The following is a 22,351-nucleotide window of genomic DNA, read 5'->3' on the forward strand; positions in this document are numbered from 1 at the left end:
TTTCACCTAGAAAATGTGTGTGTGTGTGTGTGTGTGTATGTATGAAAAAAAAATTTTTTTAATGTAAGCTCTATGCCCAACTTGGGGCTCGAAGTCAAGACCCAAGTGTCATGATCTACCAACTGAGCCAGCCATGTGTTGCCCCACTTCTAATTATTTTAAAATAAAGATTTCTGGTTTTACCCCAATCTAATAAATCTGAATCTCAAAAAGAGCTTAGGAAAATGTATTTTTAAAATGTCCCTTGGTGGGGAAGCCTGGTGGCTCAGGGGTTGAGCATCTGCCTCCGGTTCAGGACGTGATCCTGGAGTCCAGGGATTGAGCCCCACATCAGGCATGAAACCTGCTTCTCCCTCTGCCTGTGTCTCTGCTTCTCTCTCATGAATAAATAAAATCTTTTTATAAACAAACAAACAAACAAACAAATGGTCCCCTGGTGACCCTTATGTGCAGCTATAGTTGGGAATAACTGTAAATGGCTTTAAGAAAGCCTGGAGGGCAGCCCCAGTGGCGCAGAGGTTTAGTGCCGCCTGCAGCCTGGGGTGTGATCCTGGGGACCCTGGATTAAGTCCCACATCGGGCTCCCTGCATGGAGCCTGCTTCTCCCTCTGCCTGTTCCTCTGCCCCTCTCTCCCTCTGTGTCTCTATGAATAAATTAAAAAAATAATAATAAAAAAAATAATTTAAGAAAGCCTGGGAAAAAAAAAATCTCACCAAGTCCAAGCAAGGTTGCTACTCCACTCGGGTTTTCCTTCAAAAGCATTAGAGGCCTTCCAAAAACGTTTATGCTTCCTACAAACAGGGTATCTCAGCTACAAGGTTGTGAAGGGGAAAACAAAGTTATGAAGAAATCACAGCTGGCTCTAAGGAGCACACCTGTCTTGTTGCCTTCATAGAACTCAAGTAGAGGAACAGAGAGACTCTTCTTACAAAGGAGTTCAATACAGGAAAAACATGCCAGAACAAGATCAGAGAAGACTTCAGGTATGTGGAGGAAAGACAGAGGAAACAAGGTTCAAGCATACAAAGGTATTTCCTTAACCTGCAAAAGAGAAGTACAAGGGGAAATATCAACAAAGCAGAGAACAGACAGGATTTGTCTTAGGGCTTATGTGTTTTGCTCATTCACTTAGAGCACTTAAAGAGGTCCATCACTAAGGCCTCTCTCATCTTATAGCTTTCTCCACTTCCAGTTGCCCTTCCTTACTACCTCATACCTAAGCATGAACATGATAGTGAAAACTGCCTTGTCTGCTCTATACCTCAATGAACTCCTTACCCAATAAATACTTTTAAAATCAGGACAGATGGGGCACATGGGTGGCTCAGTCGGTTAAGCATCTGCCTTCAGCTCAGTTCATGATCCTAAGGATGGAGCCCACAACAGACTCCTGGCTCAGCAGGGAGTCTGCTCCTCTATTCCCTTTCCCTCTCTCTGCTTCTGCCCCTCCCACTACTCATAAATAAATAAATAATATATATATAAAAAAGACAGCAAGCACTTCAAGCATAGTATCTTTCTCAGTAACACATCTTCACTGCTAAGGATTTAAAGATTCAGTATTTGATATGAATTTCAAGTGTAGAACACCCTGAAAATACATTTCTATTTTTGTCCTAAGAATCTGCTCTTGGGATGAGAAGGTAATATTTGGTTAAATAGTATTTTAAAAATGTGAGAAAAGAGTAACAAAAGAAAGGGAGGAGGGATCCCTGGGTGGCGCAGCGGTTTGGCGCCTGCCTTTGGCCCAGGGCGCGATCCTGGAGACCCGGGATCGAGTCCCATGTCGGGCTCCCGGTGCATGGAGCCTGCTTCTCCCTTTGCCTGTGTCTCTGCCTCTCTCTCTCTCTTTGTGTGACTATAATAAGTAAGTAAGTAAGTAAGTAAATAAATAAATAAATAAATAAATGGGAGGAGAGGAAAGGAGTTAATATTTTCTAGATCTTAACAAGATGCCTCAGATCTTAGTAACAACAGGGCTTTTCGCGGTGCCTGGCTGGCTCAGTCAGTAAAGCAGGTGACTCTTGATCTCGGGGTTGTAAGTTTGAGCCCCAGGTTAGGGGGTAGAGATTACTTATTTTTTTATTGTTTATTTTTTTTAGAGATTAAAAAATTTTTTAAAAACTTAATATAACAAAACAAGGCCTTTGGTAGTTTGCAAACATTACCACCAAATGTCCCCCTATAAAATAGCTCCCAGTCTGATGCCCTGCCTAATCCCGATCCCTATCTCCAAAATACTACAGGATTTTATCTGACCTGCTTCGGCTATTAGGCATAAAAAGGAACTTTGATATTAATAGTGAATATGTAGGAAAATGAACTGTTTTGTTATTATCAAACTTTACTTGAACTGACCTATATTTTCAAAAATAAAATGTTACCTCTCCTTATCAATGTCAGCCCAAAGAACACTATTACCCAATAATTATTAGCCTCTCAATAATTAAAATACATCTTAAACATCCTTATGTTATAGCTTTCAGATCATGAAGAGTCTTTGAACACCAAAACTTCCTACCCCCCCACAAAGAAACTAGCAATACACACAGACACCAAAAAAAACCCCTCAACCAAAACAAAAAACACCCCATACTTTTTTCTCCTGTACAAATACTGAAGGATGGACAGACTTGGGATTCAGAAAGTGGGCTTGCATTTCACCACAGGTAGGGAGAGTATCTGAGAGCAATCAGACAGATACTGCTCGGATTAGAAAAGCCAGGCCAGTTACCGGTTGCCCCTAAATTAGACATACAGCTAGATATACAATCTGATATAATATACTTAACAACTTAATTTTAAAAATTATTACCTTATGTACCATAAGTAGAACTTTTATTTTTTTTAAACTGACACTCAATAAACAAACAAACAAACAAACAAACCGACACTCAGAGAATTGATCCCACCTCAAGAACTTGGCTGAGCAAAAACAATGAAATGTATGTAAAAGTAAAACAGACTCCTTTCCTTCCTTTTCCAGGCTGTATTTACTCCTGGGGAAAAGACAACAGGAGGGCCACAGAGAGACATAAAACTTGTTTTTTATCAAAGTCATCAATTCTGACATGTTAGAAGAAGAATGCAAAGACATAAGTGGGGGTGGGGTATCGAGCAGGGGAGATAGAAAAGAGTGTGCATTTTTTCCTTACTACAAACTTTCTTACCTCTAGTTCTTTGGGTTCAAATTCAATGTATAAAGCCGTAAAAAAAATAAAATGAAAAGGTGCAAGATCCTTGGTGTTCTCAACCATGTACCCTAGGGAAGTATAACCCTCTATTAGAAACTCCTCAAAAGTGGCAGCAATAAAATATTTTGCCACAAAAAAAAAAAAAAAAAAAAGAAAGAAAGAAAGAAACTCCTCAAAGACCCAACTTATAGTAAACAGGGTAAAACATCAGCCATAAATGCTGACAAAGCATCAAAACTTTCAGCTTGCTTCCACAAAATTTTTAAAGCTTTTCCTCTTATATTCCTAATATTTCTTATCCAATTTTTTCTTCATACAGAGCTAGGTAAAAACTATGTTTAAGGGTTAGGACATAGAGTGGGAGGGTAGAATAAGAAATTGGGCAAAGAAAAACCTGACTCCTATTTCTCAAGTTAAAATTAGAATACATTTTCAAGAGCCCTGGGCAGAACAGAGAAAAATTCCATTCTGCCTCTTTGCTCTTCCAAATTCCTATAGCCAAGTGGCTCAACAGCAGTTGAATGGCACACATAATGACATCATTGATTGGAACTATAATAGAAGGGAGTGAGAAGAGCGGGTGGTGGGGGGGGAGTGGGTAGGGAGGGAGGTGAAGATGTATTTGTGTTACAGACAAAAGACAAGTTCTGTTCCTCAGCAGGGACAAATGAAGAACCAGATGAGGGGATAAACTGAGGTCAGAGAGTTTTTTCCCTATTGTTTCCTCTTTAAACAGCTCCTTCACCACTCCCTTAAGGTTTGTTCCAATGGGCATGTAGAAAAACAGTTTTTATCTTAGAGGAGAGAAGGTAGGGAAAAAAAGCCAAATATTAATTTTCAAATTATTATTAATTAGAAGATGATTTAAAGGACTGGTTAAATTTCAGTTGGGCCCCCAAATGCTCCAAGAAATGCTGAAACCTATATGGGTTTGCATCTTGGCTCTTCCTGAAATTCATCCTGACACTCTCAACTGCTATCTCTATCCACTATTCTCTCTCTCTCTCTCTTTCTCACTCACACACACACACATCCCATTCTTACCATCTTTTCTTACTGGTTAATATAAGTTAAAAGAATATAATTTTCAAGTAGAATAAGTATTTTTGGGAAAAAGGACAATCTAGAATAAAGGGAGTGTATTCCCCCCCAAAGCCCTTGCTCAATGAAATACTCAATGAAATGCCTAAGAAGACCCAAAGTGAAGTTTTCTCCCTCTACAATCCTACTATCTGCATTTCTCTTGGTCTCATGGGGCCCCACGGAAAGGACAATAGAGAATTAAGTGGCAGTACTTGGTCTAGGTACTACTAATTGAGTATATTTTGGATGAAAAAGAACCCAAACCCACTTAGTAGGCTACTTCTCCAACTTATCTTGGGATCTAAATCTTTTACCACTACCTCTTTAAAAAATATTCTAGCAAACTCCTCACCAAAGTTTATGGTTTTTCAGGTTCTTATAGTACCATGTTGGCAATGTTCTATGCATGGCCCCACAGGTCGTCTTTTGGAAAAGGTTTGTATACACATACCTAAACTCTAACAATTATAGACCCTCTGAGAAAGTTGGTGACCAACTTCCAAAACCACAGTGTGAATTTCCTTCTCTCCACATCCTTTTATACTAAAACCCACTGCTCAAGGGGAAGAATAAACATTTCTTCATTTATTTCAGATGGTGGAAGAGAATATAGATAGAACCAAATAGGCCTTCCAGAAGACAGTGGGTGGAGACCAGCCCACTATCAGTTAGCCACAGTGAAATCTGCTTGTAGGAGACACTGGTGCTTTCCTGTGCTTGGAATTGACTGCCCCAGCTTCTTCAATATCTCAATGGATTTCAATGACAAGATCCTCAAAAACAAGGAAAGTCCAGTATCTCTCTAACTCTGAAGTGGTTCATCCCCAAGCACTGGTGAGCAAAAAAATAGAATTATATGATAGGTTCATGATACTAATCTTTATAGCCACACAACAATTTTTGCAGTAATAGCCCAATAGAGAAGTAGGGAAGGTTAATAGGGATAAAAGATGCCTATATTTTCTACTACTAATGAAGAACCAAGAAGCAGTATCATATGCCCCTCACATTCTCAGGGAGGGAGTAGAGTATACACCAAATACCAGTTTTCTGCTTAGTGCCTGGGCTTGGGTTTTGTTTCATTTGGTTTTTAATACTTACCTAGCTGGATGTCCTATAACTTCCTAAAGCATCAAGTTTCATTTTTCCCAAATGCTAATGTTTGGGAGGGAAACATGAAAACAAAAACAATCCAAATTAGATGGGATGCCTGAGTGGCTCAGTGGCTGAGCACCTGTCTTCGGCCCAGGGCGTGATCCTGGAGTCCCAGGATTGAGTCCTACATCAGGCTCCCTGCATGGAGCCTGCTTCTCTCTCTGCCTGTGTCTCTGTCTCTCTCTCGCTCTGTGTCTCTCATGAATAAATAAATAAAAATCTTTTGAAAAATCCAAATTAGCTCTATCAGTTTACACCATAACTCTAAGCCTAGACTTAGTTTTTATAAACAATATCCTATGACCTTCATCTATTAACTGAGCTGTATTCTTTTTTTTTTTTTTAAGATTTTATTTATTTATTCATGAGAATAAACTTATCCCCAAAGATAAGTTTCTTATGTGCCAAGCCAAGTCCTGTCCTTCACCAACAGGACTAACCCAAACACTACTTCTCTTGGGAGGCATGGAAAACTGACAGAGAGAGGAGGAAAAACAAACAACAACAACAACAACAACAACAAAAACAACCAGTTAAGCACAAGACTGAAAACCTAGCTGGTGATCAATCAGAACCAACCAAGCGGAGGTTACTTATCTGGGTTTTGTTTTGTTTGAGGGGGTGGGAGGTTTCTCAGCCCATAGCCACCATGAGGCTTATATGAGAAAAGGCATGCCATTCTATCCTCAAATAGTCCAAAGAGTTGGAGGGGACAATTTACAGCCTCTTGTGTAAAAAATGTCTATAAATGCCAGTGCCATTCTTTGCCTTGTCACTTCCCATTATCCTAAACCAACAGGATTCTATTCACTGAGACTTGAGTTGGAAACATGAACGGACAGGCCTTTCTTGGGCAGGGGGAAAGGAGGAAGATGATTGCCGGGGGGGGGAGGGGGGGGACGACGACACGCCAGATTTCTTTAAGTTTCTGTGGACTGCCAAACATGTATAGTACATACTGGAGTTGGAAGCTGAAATATATGAGCAGTCATGCAAAAGTCAGCCTAGAAGAATAGCAGCGATTTGGTAACCTCAAATTGGTAATATGCGCAAGATGTAAATATAAAATACAAAGAAAAGATGACCAGATTTTAACAACAACAACAACAACAACAACAACAACAACAAAAATCAGTCATAAACACTGCTGATCCATGGCCCACTTCCTCTCACATATTTTCTCTTTATCATATATACACTAGTCTGCCGAAGAGACATCAGTAAGAAATCTGGGTCTTATTAAGCCAGACCAAGCAAATACAAACTTCATGCAACGACCATGACAGGAGGGGGATTTCTGGTTGCCCTTTTCAGGCTACTAGGATGAAGAAAAGAAATCTCTACATTATCTGCTAACCTCTAGTATTTGAATTTTATCTAACTGAAAGAGATCTGTGCGTAGAGAATTATAACACGGAATGCCTGGATGGCTCAGTGGTTGGGCGTCTGCCTTCAGCCCAGGGCGTGATCCCGGAGTCCAGGATCAAGTCCCGCATCCAGCTCCTGCGAAGAGCCTGCTTCTCGTTCTGCCTATGATTCTGCCTCTTTTCTCTCTGTGTCCCCCTCATGAATAAATAAATCAATCTTTGAAATAATTGTAGGGATCCCTGGGTGGTGCAGCGGTTTAGCGCCTGCCTTTGGCCCAGGGCGCGATCCTGGAGACCCGGGATCGAATCCCACGTCAGGCTCCCGGTGCATGGAGCCTGCTTCTCCCTCTGCCTATGTCTCTGCCTCTCTCTCTCTCTGTGTGTGACTATCATAAAAAAAAAAAAAAAAAAAATTTACACAAAAAAAATAAAATAATTGTAAAACTTAAAGATAGCTGACCAAATTATACAGAAGGAGGCAACACTGGAACCCAAGATGAGATGGACACAGTATACTGATCTGGCTGTTCCATAAATACAAATTTAATCATGTTACTAACCTTGGCCAATCAAATACTAGGTAGCAAATCATTTCTGGTGATAGAGAACAGTTAAACACAGATTCTGAACCAAGCAGCTCTCACTGAGAAAGTAGCCAGTTGCAATTTCAGGATTTGGATCTAGGTCAACCAAGTTCTGGGGGAAAAGTTACTTTACAAAAAAAAAAAGGAGGTACTTCCTTTTCTTATCTCTTCCTACCCCCTTTCCTCTAATTTCTCTCCTTCCACATTCATTCTGAAATTGCTTACACACTATAAGCACTAAAAAAATTCTGGGCTACAGAAACAGTGGTCCAAATATGTGGTCAGATAAAGGATTTCTATGCTACTTCAGGTACAAAAACTGTGTAAGAGACATAAGCTAGGCTTGAATTGTCCAATATACATGCAGCTATTTAAATTTCATTAAAGGGGATCCCTGGGTGGCTCAGCAGTTTAGCCCCTGTCTTTGGCTCAGGGCGTGATCCTGGAGTCCCGGGATCAAGTCCCACAGCGGGCTTCCTGCATGGAGCCTGCTTCTTCCTCTGCCTGTGTCTCTCATGAATAAATAAATAAAATTAAAATAAATAAATAAGTTTCATTAAAAACTTCAGTTTACACTAGCTATGTTTCAAGTAATCAATAATGACATGTGGTTAATCACTACTGCATCAGACAACATAGGTTTATTCAATGCAACAATATTCTATAGAGTATTTCCAAAATCACAGAAAGTTCTATTGGACAGTGGTAGACAGCAAAACATCAGCACTTCTGGACATTTTAATGGTTTATGGGGCAAAGTACAGCAAACTGATGAAATTAGGATGATTCTGAAAATCAGGATTTATGATCAATATAAATGGAATCTATACTCAAAGATGGTATCTCAAAAGTTTCAAGTCTCCAATAAAGAGGTCCCTGGAAGAAATCACACATACACACCAGTACAGTGCTATTCAAAATGTGATCAGCCTCCTGGTGCTGATCTCCAAAATGTTTATCAATCTGCAATAACTGGAAATTGACAGTGTTTGGAAACTTCCAGAGTAATTTAACACTGCTGTGGTTTTTTTTTTAAAGATTTTATTTATTTATTCATGAGAGAGACAGGGAGAGAGGCAGAGACACAGGCAGAGGGAGAGGCAGACTCACTGTGGGGAATCCGACGTATGGCTCAATCCCAGGACCCCGGGATCATGACCTGAGCCAAAGGCTGACCCTCAACCACTGAGCCATCCCAGTGTCCCTGATGTGACATTTTTATTGTACTTTACAAAAGTATCACTCTGCAATGAATTTGAAAAAAAATTTTTTTAAAGTAAGCTCTCTGCCTAATGTGGGACTTGAAATCACTCACAACCCTGAGATCAGGAGTTGCATGCTATATCAACTGAGCCAGCGAGGCGCCCCAATAAATTTTTAAAAACTAGTCTTTTGCTATAGAATTTGAGAAGCACTACTCTAGAACATAGGTAAGACAATGGATATTATCTGAAAACACAGCTCGTATAGTCAGTTCTACCAATTACCATTACCAGATTACAACCCTTGAGATATTTTTTTAAGTTTATTTTTTTATTTTTAGTAATCTATACCTAGCATGGGGCTGGAACTCACAACTCCCAAGATCAAGAGTCACACTCCACCCCCTGAGCCAGCCAGGCACTCCAACCCTTCAGAGATTTAAAACTAGAAATGAAATCTTATCAATGATCAACTAAAACACGGAAGTTAATTGACTCAAAGTCATAAAGTCAGGTGGCCAACAGAACTAAACTAAGAAGGGTAAAAGGGTTAATGTTAGATCATTTCATATATAATTACTTACTCTTCTCACAGTGTTAGGTATTACTTCAGTTTTATAGATGAGGACCAAAGTTTAGTAATTTGCTCAAAGTCACAAAACTAATAAATATATCTCTTCATGTTTTACTTAGCTTCCTATGGACTAAAAATGAAAACAAGTCAAATATAGAGGGTCTAAGGAAGTGAACTGAAAAGGCTAATATCCCTGTAATGAAAGACTATGAAAATAACTCAGGTAGGCAGTATTAAGTGAGGGAAAAATTCGTCTCAAGAAGTGTCCATATGAGCTATATAGTTGGAAATATGATGTTCAATTTTGTTAATTTTGATGGAATACATACAATTCTCTACAGTAAAGTTACTGCTGAGATTCTTGGACACCTAATCTTCATATACAAGAGGAGACAGATGAGAACTGGGGCCACAGATCCAAGCACCCTTCTCCTTGGCCATCTAGCAAAACAGAAATGACTTGGTTTATAGTGATCCTTCCCAATTAAGCTGCATGTAGTTTAAGAATCACATACTCCTTCAACTCTCAACTCCTGAATTTAAAACTTCATACAAACCAGCAAATATTCTTACTGAACACCTATATAGTCTCAGCATCAAGCAGGGCACAAAGACCTAATATTATGCTTCTGGTAAACATAAAAAATGTTACCTAAAGGGAAGGAAAATGGAGCACAGTTGCATGTAAGGTTAGAAGTCCCACTGGGGCATAAATATTTTTTTTAAATTTTTATTTATTTATGATAGGCACACAGTGAGAGAGAGAGAGAGAGGCAGAGACACAGGCAGAGGGAGAAGCAGGCTCCATGCACCGGGAGCCCGACGTGGGCCTCGATCCCGGGTCTCCAGGATCGCACCCTGGGCCAAAGGCAGGCGCCAAACCGCTGCGCCACCCAGGGATCCCAAATATTTAGTTTTTAGTGCTCAGGTTTGTTTGTTTTTAGGATTTTATTTATTTATTCATGAGACACACAGAGAGAGAGAGAGAGAGGCAGAGACACAGGCAGAAGAAGCAGGATCTCCACAGAGAGCCTGATGCGGGACTCAATCCTAGGACCCTGGGATCACGACCTGAGCCAAAGGTAGATATTCAATCAGAGCCACCCAGGCTTCCCTACTGCTCAGTTTTTCTAAGCAAAAATGTTAACAACCACAATCAGGACAGTGTTTTCCAATGGATTTCCAGACACCTAAATGCTTCCCTACTCAGTGGGAAATACGAACTTTTCTGGGCACCTGGGTGGTTCAGTCGGTTAAGCGTCATCTGCCTTAACCAGCTCAGGTTGTCATCCTGTATCAGGCTCCTTGCTCCTCGGGGAGCCTACTTCTCCCTCTGTATCACCTGCCTTTCTCACTCTTTCTCTCTCTCTCATGAATAAATTCTTTATAAAAAAAATAATTTTTAAAAAAAGTTTATTTACGTACATAATCTCTACACCCAACATGGGACTCGAACTCATGACCCCAAAATCAAGAGTCACATGCTCTTCCAACTGAGTCAGCCAAGCACCCCAATGACTTTTTTTTTTTAAGAATGATAGGCTTATTTTTTTTTAAATTGTATTTATTTATTCATGAGAATACACAGAGAGGAGAGAGAGGCAGAGACACAGGCAGAGGGAGAAGCAGGCTCCACGCAGGAAGCCTGATGTGGGACTCGATCCCAAGTCTCCAGGATCACACCCTTGGCTGCAGGCAGCGCTAAAACCGCTGAGCCACCGGGGCTGCCCCCCAATGACTTTTTTTTGATACTTCTTCTGGTTTGAAATAGTCTTCCCTCAATCCTGCCCCCACCTCCCCCGCCACTTCAACAACCAAGAAACATGCTTTCATGCTCACAGAACATAGATTAAGAGACTACCTGCTCCAGGCAAACAAGAGAAGCCTCAGCCTTTTTTCCAACGTGCCTGGAAAAACTCTAAACACAACAATGCCCTATAGAATTATCACTCTACATAACATGGTGTCACCTTGTTTAATAAACTCAACAGCATCAGTTAGCAGAGGGGCAGAAAGAATGAAATAAGTTTCTTGTTTTTGTTCCAGGGAACCTTTAAATTTTGTTTCTGGGTACCTTTGAGCCTAAGACAGGATTGTTGTCTCCTGTTTCCATGATGACTGGATCAGAAGTTAAAGCAGATGTAGTAAATTTTTAACATCAATGAATTCAACATCTTAACTAAGAGAAATACTGACCATGTTGTAACAGTCTGGGCGGAAGCTATGAAAACAATCTGCAGGAAAAAAAACCCAATTCGCTATGTGAAATAATTCCTGTAATGTAATCCGTAATCAATGAGACAAAGTGATAGTCAAAGGACTTCATGACATCAAATGCTGAATATGAAAAGCCAGCTATATTCTTAGGTAGTCATTTCCAGCCCATGTAGCCCCTAAGTTGCTCTAAGGTGGCAAAAACAGTACTTTACCTTTCTGGAGATTGAAGAAACATTCAACCCAAATCTTTGAGCTCTTTCCTTTAGTTTATCCAGGTTAACCTATAAAAACATAGGGGGGAAAACATATTAAAAAAAAATACAAAAGGCAGAATTATAGTCCAAAGCTAAGAGTTCAAATAAGCCTACAATATCAAAGATACCCGGGGGGTGGGAATGAATGGGTGACGGGCACTGGGGGTTATTCTGTATGTTAGTAAATTGAACACCAATAAAAAATAAATTAAAAAAAAAAAAAAAAAAGAATGCCCACATTAAAAAAAAAAAAAAAAAATCAAAGATACCCTACGTGCTAAATCATGAAACTAAGCACGCTCACTCATGCCACTACTTATTAAAAGACCTCTTCTGGAATGCTGTTAATGATTCAGCCCACCTTCCTTTGTTCATCAAAGGTGGCAAAAGCCTAAAGAAGGTTTAAGATCAGAGTGGGCCAAACACTGCTTGAAAAAGCAAACAATTATCTAAATAATCACCTCCAAATAAGTCCATTATTCACAGTCCAAAAATCATTAATTCCTATACATAGCCCCATCAGTAGTTCATAACTCTTCTTTCTTCAGAAGACAAATCTACAGCTAGTACCCAACTCAATTTTCTTCCTTTTTCTTGGAAGCCCTAATATACAAAAACAACTATCATATGGATATCTGGGACATTTTCATTACTACTACTATTGCTACTCCTACAACATTTCAGCTTCATTTCTGATACTGCACTGTAACTCCAAGGGCAGGATTTCATAAAGTCAAACATATTTCACCCACAGCATCTGTTTCCATTTTCTGAAGATGTCACCTAGTCATAATGGTCCAGAATGCATCTTATCCTACCAGTCTTTAGTCTATGATTTTATATTTAATAGCTAGTGTTGAAAAATACCAATATCTACCAACAGAACTCAAGCTGCTTCCACAGATTTGCTTGTGGTAACTAAGAATTAGACATTTTCCAGAGCCATTAGACAAGGCCTAAAATTACAGTACCATAAAACAAAGAATTATATGGATGTCTGCTAGCTAACGAAATCTATTCATTTTTTTCAAGAATGATAAAAAGGAAGATGTCTGCAATTACTTGGAAGATGTGGCAATTTTCCTGACCTCTTAGTAGTCAAACAATCCATTTTATTCAGGACATAAAACACTGTATTGAAAACAGTCACCAAACTCCTATGATCTCAGAGATTCCTCTGATCTGGGGAGTTGTTTCTAACTTTAAAACCAGAGTTAAGATTTGTGTCTCAAGGAATTAAAAAAAAAATTCTTACCATAGGCTTGGCATCAGATGACAAACCTAAAGAAGGAAATAAGTTTTATTTAACATTTTTTAAAATCATAAAGGACAAATACTCTTTATCTTATGATAAGGGGAAAAAAAGACAAACACTGCATCTAGAAATCGTGTCTGCATTTACTGCTGATGGGAACATAAAATGTACAGCCTCTTTGGAAAACAATTTGGCAGTTCCTCAAAAAGCCAGATAGTTTACCATATGATCCAGTAATCTCACTCATGGGTGTACACCCAAGAGAAATGAAAACACACATCTGCACCAAAACTTGTAAATAAATGTTCATAGCAGTATTATCTCTAGTAGCCAAAAAGTGAAAACAACCCAAATGTCCATGAGCGAATGAATGGATAGATAAAATGTGGTACACTCAAACAATGAAATTTTATACAATATTTTTTTAAAAGATTTTATTTATTCATGAGAGACACAGAGAGAGAGAGAGGCAGAGACACAGGCAGAGGGAGAAGCAGGCTCCATGCAGGGAGCCCGACACGGGATTCGACCCCGGGTCTCCAGGATCACGCTCTGGGCCAAAGGCGGCGCGAAACCACTGAACCACTGGGCTGCCCGAAATTTTATACAATATTAAAAAGAAATGAAGTACTAATGTATCCTACAACATGGACAAATCCTGACATTATGCTAAGAAGCCAAACACAAAAAAACTACAAATTGTATAAGTCCATTTTTATGAAGGCAAATCTTTATGCATAGAAAAAAATGAGTGGCTGTTTGGACTGGGTGGCAGAAGGAATGGGAAACAACTGCTAATGGGTACAGAGTTTCTTTTTGGGGTGATGAATGTCCTAAAATTAGACTGTGATGATGGTTGCAGAACCCTGTGAATGCACTTTTAAAAAACCATTGAATTATATACTTTAAATGGATGAACTGGGATCCCTAGGTGGCGCAGCAGTTTGGCGCCTGCCTTTGGCCCAGGGCGCGATCCTGGAGACCCGGGATCGAATCCCACATCGGGCTCCTGGTGCATGGAGCCTGCTTCTCCCTCTGCCTATGTCTCTGCCTCTCTCTCTCTCTCTCTGTGACTATCATAAATAAATTTTTTTAAAAAACATAAAAAAAAAATAAATAAATAAATGGATGAACTATAGGGAATATGAGTTATATCTTAATAAAGCTGTTAAAAAAATACATAAATAAATTTTTTTAAAAAACATAAAAAAAATAAATAAATAAATGGATGAACTATAGGGAATATGAGTTATATCTTAATAAAGCTGTTAAAAAAATATATCACAACTGGACAAAGGAACACAGCAAAATGCTAGATCTTTGGAGGACATTTTCTTTTTCTTGAGGACATTTTAACACTGACAGTTCAAACTGACATCACTCGGAAGACTAAATTAGATTAAGAGATTACATTTAAAATTTATGTCTCTGGGATGCCTAGGGGGCTCAGCGGTTGAGCATCTGCCTTTGACTCAGGGTGTAATTCTGGAGTCCCAGGATCGAGTCCTGCATCGGGCTTCCTGCATGAGGCCTGCTTCTCCGTCTGCCTATGTCTCTGCTTCTCTCCTCTCTGTCTCTTATGAATAAATAAATAAAATCTTTAAAAAAATAAAATAAAAATAAATTTATGTCTCTAAAACTGGACTATGTTCTTTTTAAAAGTAACTTTCTTCCTGATTTATAAGATACATACACTCATTGCAGAAATTTTAAAAACAGAGAAAAGCAAAAAGAAGTCACTCAAAATTCCACCAACCAGAGACAATAAGTATTAACAATTTATACATATTCCTCCAAACTTTTTTTTTTTTTTTTTAAAGTAGGATCCAGGGCCAAGCCAGGGTTTGAACTCAGAACCCCAAGCGCAAGAGTCTCATACTCTACTGACAGAGCCAGCCAGGCACCCCTCAACTTTTTTTATTTTATTTTAATTTTTAAACTCCACACCACGCATGGGGCTCAAACATACAACCATGAGATCAAAAGTCCACGCTCCACCAACTAAGCTAGTCAGGCACTCCCCAAACCTTTTTTTCTATCCATACATGCACTTCTATTACTAAAAGGGAAATACACACTACAATACAGTTTTATACCTGTTTTCACTTAGTATTTTTCTGACAAATATTCTTCAGTATCATTTTAACAACTGTATAGTCTTCTACTACACTATGGTGAACACTTAACAAATTCCCTATTACATATTACATTGTTGCTAGTTACAGATCACTAAACATAATGCTGTGATAATCCTTATGGCTACCTAAGTCTTTAAGCATATCCAACATTATTTCTTTGTAAATTCCTAGAAGGAATTACAAGACTGTTGAGGTAAAAGATACTCTCTTTTCTGTTTCACCTCTTACAGTAGGCAGTATAACACGAGACAGGAACACAATTACATACCAATTTGAGACACCAGAATAAGTAGACAAGGTACTAAAAACTTCTCTAAAGATGTCCAAGAAAAAGAAAAACAAATGTTCACATTTCCTCCTATTCTCTCATACTTCAGCACCTTCTCTAAATTGCCCAGCAAGGCTTAAGTATGGTTTTACCTAAAGCAAAAAGGTGAATGTTATAAGCACTTCAAGTCTTCTCAAGCTAACAAGTTTAGCTTCATTTGAAGAATTGAAATATGTTTTGACAGGAAAGTAAAAATATAAAGAGAACTTTCTTAGAAGAGTCTCTTCTTACCTTTTGATGAAACTGAAGATATCCCAAATCTGTAGGAAAAAAACACATGCTAAATTTTAGGAAGCTATTCACACTCCTGGTTGTCTGTCTCCATGTCAAGTGTACATATGGCACTTCTTGCTTGTGATCTCAAGCCTTGCAATCATTAGCTAATTCTAACAACCCCATGAAAGAGGTTCAGTTTACTTTTTCTCACAGAGAGACCAGAGAAGAAGCTAAAAGGAAACCTTATCAAAATTGAGAGTAACAGTGTTTTCCTGCCTTTTACCTATTAAAAAATCCTGCTTGATGAGACCCATCCAAATCAGCAAAGAAGTTCTGAACAGAGCCAAATGAGTATTTATCAGCAAAGTTTCTATTTTACTTAAAATCAACAATTATATTTAAAACCTAGGATCATGCCCCTCTCCCATCATACTATCACTGTCTCAGATCCAAAAGGCTGGACACTCACCTTGCTGCCCGGGCAGCTTTCTTACTCTCCAAGCTCACAGGTACATTGAATCGTTCAGCTCTCTTCTGCATTCTCTAGGTGATAAAAAGACAAAAGAAGGGAAGAGATGGGATCCCTGGGTGGCGCAGCAGTTTAGCGCCTGCCTTTGGCCTAGGGCGCGATCCTGGAGACCCGGGATCGAATCCCACATCGGGCTCCTGGTGCATGGAGCCTGCTTCTCCCTCTGCCTGTGTCTCTGCCTCTCTCTCTCTCTCTCTGTGACTATCATAAATAAATAAAAATTAAAAAAAAAAAGGGAAGAGAAAAATTAATTTCTGGTTTTGTGGTGTTTAGAAGTGTGTATCTTTAGAACATCAGGAGTATATTTCATAAGGTCTAAACTGAGAGCACCAACAATCCTAGAGGATATCAGGTTTTATCCATTCAGGGTTTAACTCAACTGCCCTTTCCAGAAAACAAACACAAAAGACTATTATTACACTTATGGCCTCAAAAACAAAAGGAAAGGAATAAAATAAAACCCACATTCTGCACGAAGCCAAGAAGACAAAAGCTGTGTTTGGTTGACCTTTGAAAAGGGATCAAAGGAACAGCTTGGTTCCAACAGTAGTGGTACTCTTTCAGTTAGAAATGAGGCAGCATTGTCCTATGTCATCTCTACTTTAAAGGTACAAAAAACCCAGAGATCTCAACTGGAGCCCAGTTTCAGAGATCTTGACACAAAATCCAGAGAAATTTTAGTCTTACCAGCTATCAAGTAGTGACATCCTCCTAATTACTTTTCATCTCTTCCAATGGATAATCCTACCAAACTCTAATCTAGTTTGTAAACATCTTAGAGTTACCACTAAGGCCTAGGTACTAAATATGAAAAGACTAGGGCTTCAAAAGTGACTATGCCAGCCCAAATATTTTCTCAAGTGCTGACAGTAGAAAAATATATCAATACCAAAATCTGTCAATACTGATTTTCTATTTATGAGTCAGTTTTTCAGTGATTATAAAGGTAGAATAAAAGGTAAGAAACAGAAAGATAGGGATCCCTGGGTGGCTCAGCGGTTTAGCGCCTGCCTTTGGCCCAGGGCGTGATCCTGGAGACCCAGGATCGAGTCCCGCATCAGGCTCCCTGCATGGAGCCTGCTTCTCCCTCTGCCTGTGTCTCTGCCCTCCCCCCCCCCATGTCTATCATGAATAAATAAATAAGTTAAAAATCTTAAAAAAATAAAATAAGAAAGATACATAGAGACTGCTCTTCTACTAGGGAGCAAAACACCTACCTCAGTCTGTGGTATCTCAGATGTAATTTTTACCACTTTCTTCTCTGTTGCCCTGGAAAAGAAGAAAGAAATTTTTTAAAATGAGGAAACTTGATATTCTAACCCAAAACTTTAGAATATATAAGAATTCATCTGAATCTTGTCCTCTGTCTCATTTCTCTCCATCACCCCTTAATTCAAAAAAAATATGAAGCTCATTAGAACTTCAGTTCATCGAACTGCCATCTATTTAAGAGTTCAAATAGCAGACAAAGCTACTTTACAAAAGTATAAAAAAGGAATTAGGAAAAAAGTCTGGTTAAATATATTGGGCTGAAAGGAAACACTCAAAGGACATTAGAAACCATTTCTTTTACTTTCAGGAACTTTAAATTTACTTCTGGACTAATGACTATTCCTCTAACCCTCATTTAAATGGCAGCTCTCAATTTTCATCACAACGACAATTAACGAGTGCTCTACAAGCTCTGGTTTCCTTCTTTTACAAATCCCTTATTTCTCCCACGGGGACTGTAGCTCCAGCTGGAACAGTCAAAGTGAGACAAATAAAAATGCCAAAGGGAGTGGGAAGAAAAAAGACTAAGGGGAGTTTGAATTAGGAAAACATGGCTAAGTTACTAGTCAAAAGGTTTAAGAGAAAACAAAAGAGGGGGGACCACTGGGGCGGGAGACAAAGTTCGGAAGTACCCAGGATAAATGGAAGGGCATTAACCATCCACCAAACAACTCCCATAAAACTGTGGGTCATAACCAGTCTCATTAAGGTCCCTCATTTAGAGACATGGGCAGCCTTTGTTCCAATATCCCGGACACTTTCCCCATTTGATGCCCTGAAAGGTAGTAATGGTTTAATGGCATTTTCAGAGGAAGCAATTCTGAACAGGAACTTACTCTCTCCATCCTTTTGTTGGAGGTTCTTGGACTGACAGACAAGTAATGGGTGCCCCCTGCTGACCATAACTGCATCCTACAGTACTTAACTGCCCTGGTTTGGGGTAGTGGGGGTTGGGGGTATCAAACTAGAAATAGTAACATATTTCTGGAGAACCTCAAGCCAAAGAGGAAGGAGAATCTCCTAATGAACATTCAAAGTACCTAAGTTAGTCCTCAATATTCTTACTTTAAAGAAATTCCTGAATTCTTACCATTTCCTGGTCATCCACATGTCCCAAAACCTCTCTCGTTCAGACAGAACGGGACACTGAATTTTAAAGTTTTACTTGAAGTCCAATGCCATTAAGAGAACAGTCTTCTCCACCAACCCCCAGCTAATAACTTTCTTCACATTCCTATCTTGAAGCACAATCACTGCAGTATACCTCATGGCAGAAAGGGAACCTCAAAATAGGGTGCTTCTTTCTGCTTTGTTTCAGATACTTTAGGTACAATTAAGCTCAAGCAATTAAATACACATCACATTCTGGAACTCATGGGAAACGTATTCTCTTTACGGAGAAATTTCTATCCTAACCAGTCACAAGACATTCTCCAAACTACAGGGACCCAGAACTTTTCTGAACATACTGCAGTCTAACCACTACCATCACTCTAAAGAGCAAAATCACCCCTGCTAATACACACTTTCAATTTCCTTGTTTAGAAATTCATTAATAAAATCAAATGCTCTGAATAAGAGAATTACACATCTCACATATTCTAAGAATAATGAACTTCTACGAATTTTCAAACTTCATTGTTAACCTACAAAAACCAATTATCATTGTATTCACCTTATCTTCCTTCTTCCTCCAGATGTTCCCCAAAACATTGCTACTTTAAATGTATTCTATAAGCCATTTCCTTAAGGCATTATATCTAAACGTAAACCTCCTATGATGGAAGATAACTAGATGGCTTTAAAAAGCAATATTATTAGGGGTGCCTGGGTAGCTTGGTCAGTTAAGCATCTAAATCTTGATTTGGATTTCAGCTCAGGTCATCATCTCAGAGCTGTGAAATCAACCCCCACATCAGGCTCTGTGCTGGGCATGGAGCCTGCTTAAGATTCTCTCTTTCCTTCTGCCCCTTTCCTCCCACCAAAAGCAGTATTATTAGATAAAATCTAATGAAACATTAAATGTATATCCCCTGTGATGCAGCAAATCCACTGCAGGGAATTTATCGCATGGACACACTTGCATAAGTATAAATATAGCTGCTTAAAGACACGCAGCACTGCATTTTTTGCTATTATGAATTACCTAAATGTCCATCAACAGGAGACTGGTTTGAAATTACTGTTCATCAATAGAATGGAGTACTATTAGCTGCTAGAAGAATAAGGTTCTATGTTGATAACTACTAAATCTGGGTGAGCAGTACATACAGGTCTATTATACTGTTCTCATAACTTGTATATATACTTGCCATTTCCCACAATAGCAAGCTAAAAAAAGAGACCTACCACTTAGAAAGATAATTACACCATTTCATACGGTTGATGTGAGGACTAAATGGGAATACATGCAAAGCACTTAGAATCCTGCCTTGTGGGGATCCCTGGATGGCTCAGCGGTTGAGCACCTGCCTTCCACCCAGGGTGTGATCCTGGAGTCCCCGGATCAAGTCCCACATCAGGCTCCCTTCGTGGAGCCTGCTTCTCCCTCTGCCTGTGTCTCTGCCTCTCTCTCTCTCTGTCTCTGATGAATAAATAAAATCTTAAAAAAAATAATCCTGCCTTGTATATAACATTTTAATAAAAACATTATTATAAGGTAGCCCCAGTGGAGCAGCGGTTTAGTGCCGCCTGCAGCCCGGGGTGTGCTCCTGGGGACCCGGGATCAAGTCCCATGTTGGGCTTCCTGAGTGGAGCCTGCTTCTCCCTCTGCCTGTGTCTCTGCCTCTCTCTGTGTCTCTCATGAATAAATAAATAAAATTAAAAAAAAAAAAACAATTATTATATAATGACTATAAAAACACATGAGAATAATCAAGAAACCCACAATATGCCTAGTGTATGTATGTATGTATCTGTACATGCATACATACACAAACTCTCCATATAACATTCTAAAGAAATATATTGAAAACCTCTGGAAAGTCAGATGGGAGTAGAGAGAAGAGGTACATAATTTTCGGTTTATATACTTATCTACATAGTATTTGACTTATCACAAGCACATATATCATTTTTTATAATTAAATGCATAAATACAGCTATGAGGAACAAAAATGTTAAAAAGGATTCAACGGTTATTAATTACTGGATTTGACAGCCCTCAAAAAAGAGGTTTATGATCAACCTGTGGGATAGTTTTTTTTTTTTTTTTAAGATTTTATTTATTCATGAGAGACACAGAGAGAGAGAGAGAGAGGCAGAGGGAGAAGCAGGCTCCATGCAGGGAGCCCGACGCGGAACTTGATCCCAGGTCTCCAGGATCAGGCCCTGGGCCGAAGGCGGTGCCAAACTGCTGAGCCACTCGGGCTGCCCTGTGGGATAGTTTAAATAAGGTCCACTTTCTACTCTAGTACTTTGTCTTCCCTTCTTCCACTGTAAATCAAAAAGGGAGAGAGAATAAAGTGTTACCTAAAAGACATTATCTCTGCTCAGAACCATCCTCCCTTACAAAATTCCTTATTCACAGGAAAATCTAGATGTTTATACAGAAAAAGAATCATCCATTATGGTCCTACAACAAAGGCTAGAACTAAACTCTGTCTGAGATTGAAGTTTCCTGGTCCTAGTTATCTATTACATAACCCAGAGACAAACCACTTTGCTTCACTGGGACCATGTTCTGAAAATGTATGATCTAATAAAAAATGAAAAAGCCAATGGAAAGGTTTAAGAAGTAGAGTGAAAGACTAAACCCCTCCAAAACCCAGAACTATCTGCCCTTACTCAGATCATAAAAAAGGGATAGTTACACATCAACAGTTTTCTCAGGAGGTTCTTCCTCTTTGACAGGTAGTTCTATGGGCTTTGGTTCTTCTTCCTAAAACCAAATGAAATAATGGTTAATATAAACCAACAGTAAGTACCCAACAATAAGAGTATTAGAACTCAAAAATGAACCAGTTTTTCAGAACCTTCATTCCCCCCTCTATGCTCCCCTAACAAGTTAGCATTTAAGCCCTCTAATGATTGATGGTAAGCAATGTGGCCAAGGTATCAACATGTTGCCAGGCCAGTGACTAACCTTACTCTCTCCAACTCACCTCTGTTTCATCTCCCAGAACATCTTCTTCATTTGCCTCCTCTTCAGCTAAAGAATATTAAAATATTCAGGTCAAGCCCTGCTAAAAAAAACCATCTTGATCACTGTACTTAGGCTAAAATTATAATCATTTTGCTTTCCCAAAATAAAATTCAATAGTTGAAGGCAGATCTGATGCTCATAAAATCTGCTCCACATGGAAAAGATAAAGCCGTATTATTCTCTACCTAACATTAATACAAAGTTGAACTCCAGCTGCACTGAAAAACCATAATAAGGTCAAACTATAACATTAATGTTACAGAGAATATCTTTAATATTTAGTGGTGAGGAGGGATTTCTAAAAAAAAAAAAACAAAAAAACAAAAAACACTGCAGGGTAGCCCCAGTGGCCCAGCAGTTTAGTGCCACCTTCAGCCCAGGGCATGATCCTGGAGAACCAGGATCAAGTCCCATGTCAGGCTCCCTGCATGGAGCCTGCTTCTCCCTCTGCCTATGTCTCTGTCTCTCGTGAATAAATAAATAAATAAATCTTAACAAAACAAAACAACAAAACCAAACACTGAAGTAAAAGTTATATATGGGGATCCCTGGATGGCGCAGCGGTTTAGCGCCTGCCTTTGGCCCAGGGCGCGATCTTGGAGACCCGGGATCGAATCCCACGTCGGGCTCCCGGTGCATGGAGCCTGCTTCTCCCTCTGCCTATGTCTCTGCCTCTCTCTCTCTCTCTCTGTGACTATCATAAATAAATAAAAATTAAAAAAAAAAAAAACAAAAATAAAAAAATAAAAGTTATATATGAAAAATTGCAGATTTTCCAAAACTAAGACACCATGGGAAAAGAAACAAATGACAAAGAGAGTATTTGTGTTTAAGACCA

General features: G+C 39.1%; 1 protein-coding gene and 1 long non-coding RNA gene across 4 annotated transcripts in view; one reads left to right on the forward strand and one right to left on the reverse strand.

Moving 5' to 3' along the window:
- LOC112678047 (SAP domain containing ribonucleoprotein) overlaps positions 1 to 22,351 on the reverse strand; it is a 49,601-nt gene that overhangs the window by 13,347 nt on the left and 13,903 nt on the right. The window contains exons 3-9 of the mRNA XM_025477094.3: positions 21,473 to 21,519; positions 21,182 to 21,249; positions 17,315 to 17,366; positions 16,038 to 16,111; positions 15,584 to 15,612; positions 12,887 to 12,912; positions 11,590 to 11,658 (exon numbers count right to left, since the gene is read on the reverse strand). Coding sequence (XP_025332879.1) covers positions 11,590 to 11,658; positions 12,887 to 12,912; positions 15,584 to 15,612; positions 16,038 to 16,111; positions 17,315 to 17,366; positions 21,182 to 21,249; positions 21,473 to 21,519 — 365 coding nt within the window. The remainder of the gene's footprint in view (positions 1 to 11,589; positions 11,659 to 12,886; positions 12,913 to 15,583; positions 15,613 to 16,037; positions 16,112 to 17,314; positions 17,367 to 21,181; positions 21,250 to 21,472; positions 21,520 to 22,351) is intronic.
- Positions 3,769 to 7,186, forward strand: LOC112678049 (uncharacterized). Of its 3 annotated transcripts, none has more exons than XR_004803253.2 (4): positions 3,769 to 3,892; positions 4,873 to 5,112; positions 5,867 to 6,021; positions 6,822 to 7,186. It is a non-coding gene; the product is annotated as an uncharacterized LOC112678049 (long non-coding RNA). The 3 variants fall into 3 exon arrangements; XR_003147347.3 differs by lacking the exon at positions 6,822 to 7,186 and adding an exon at positions 4,651 to 4,713 and having other exon boundaries at positions 5,867 to 6,296; XR_003147346.3 differs by lacking the exon at positions 6,822 to 7,186 and having other exon boundaries at positions 5,867 to 6,296.

This window comes from Canis lupus, chromosome 10, assembly GCF_003254725.2.
Source record: "Canis lupus dingo isolate Sandy chromosome 10, ASM325472v2, whole genome shotgun sequence".
In the NCBI taxonomy this organism is placed as follows: Eukaryota; Metazoa; Chordata; class Mammalia; order Carnivora; family Canidae; genus Canis; species Canis lupus.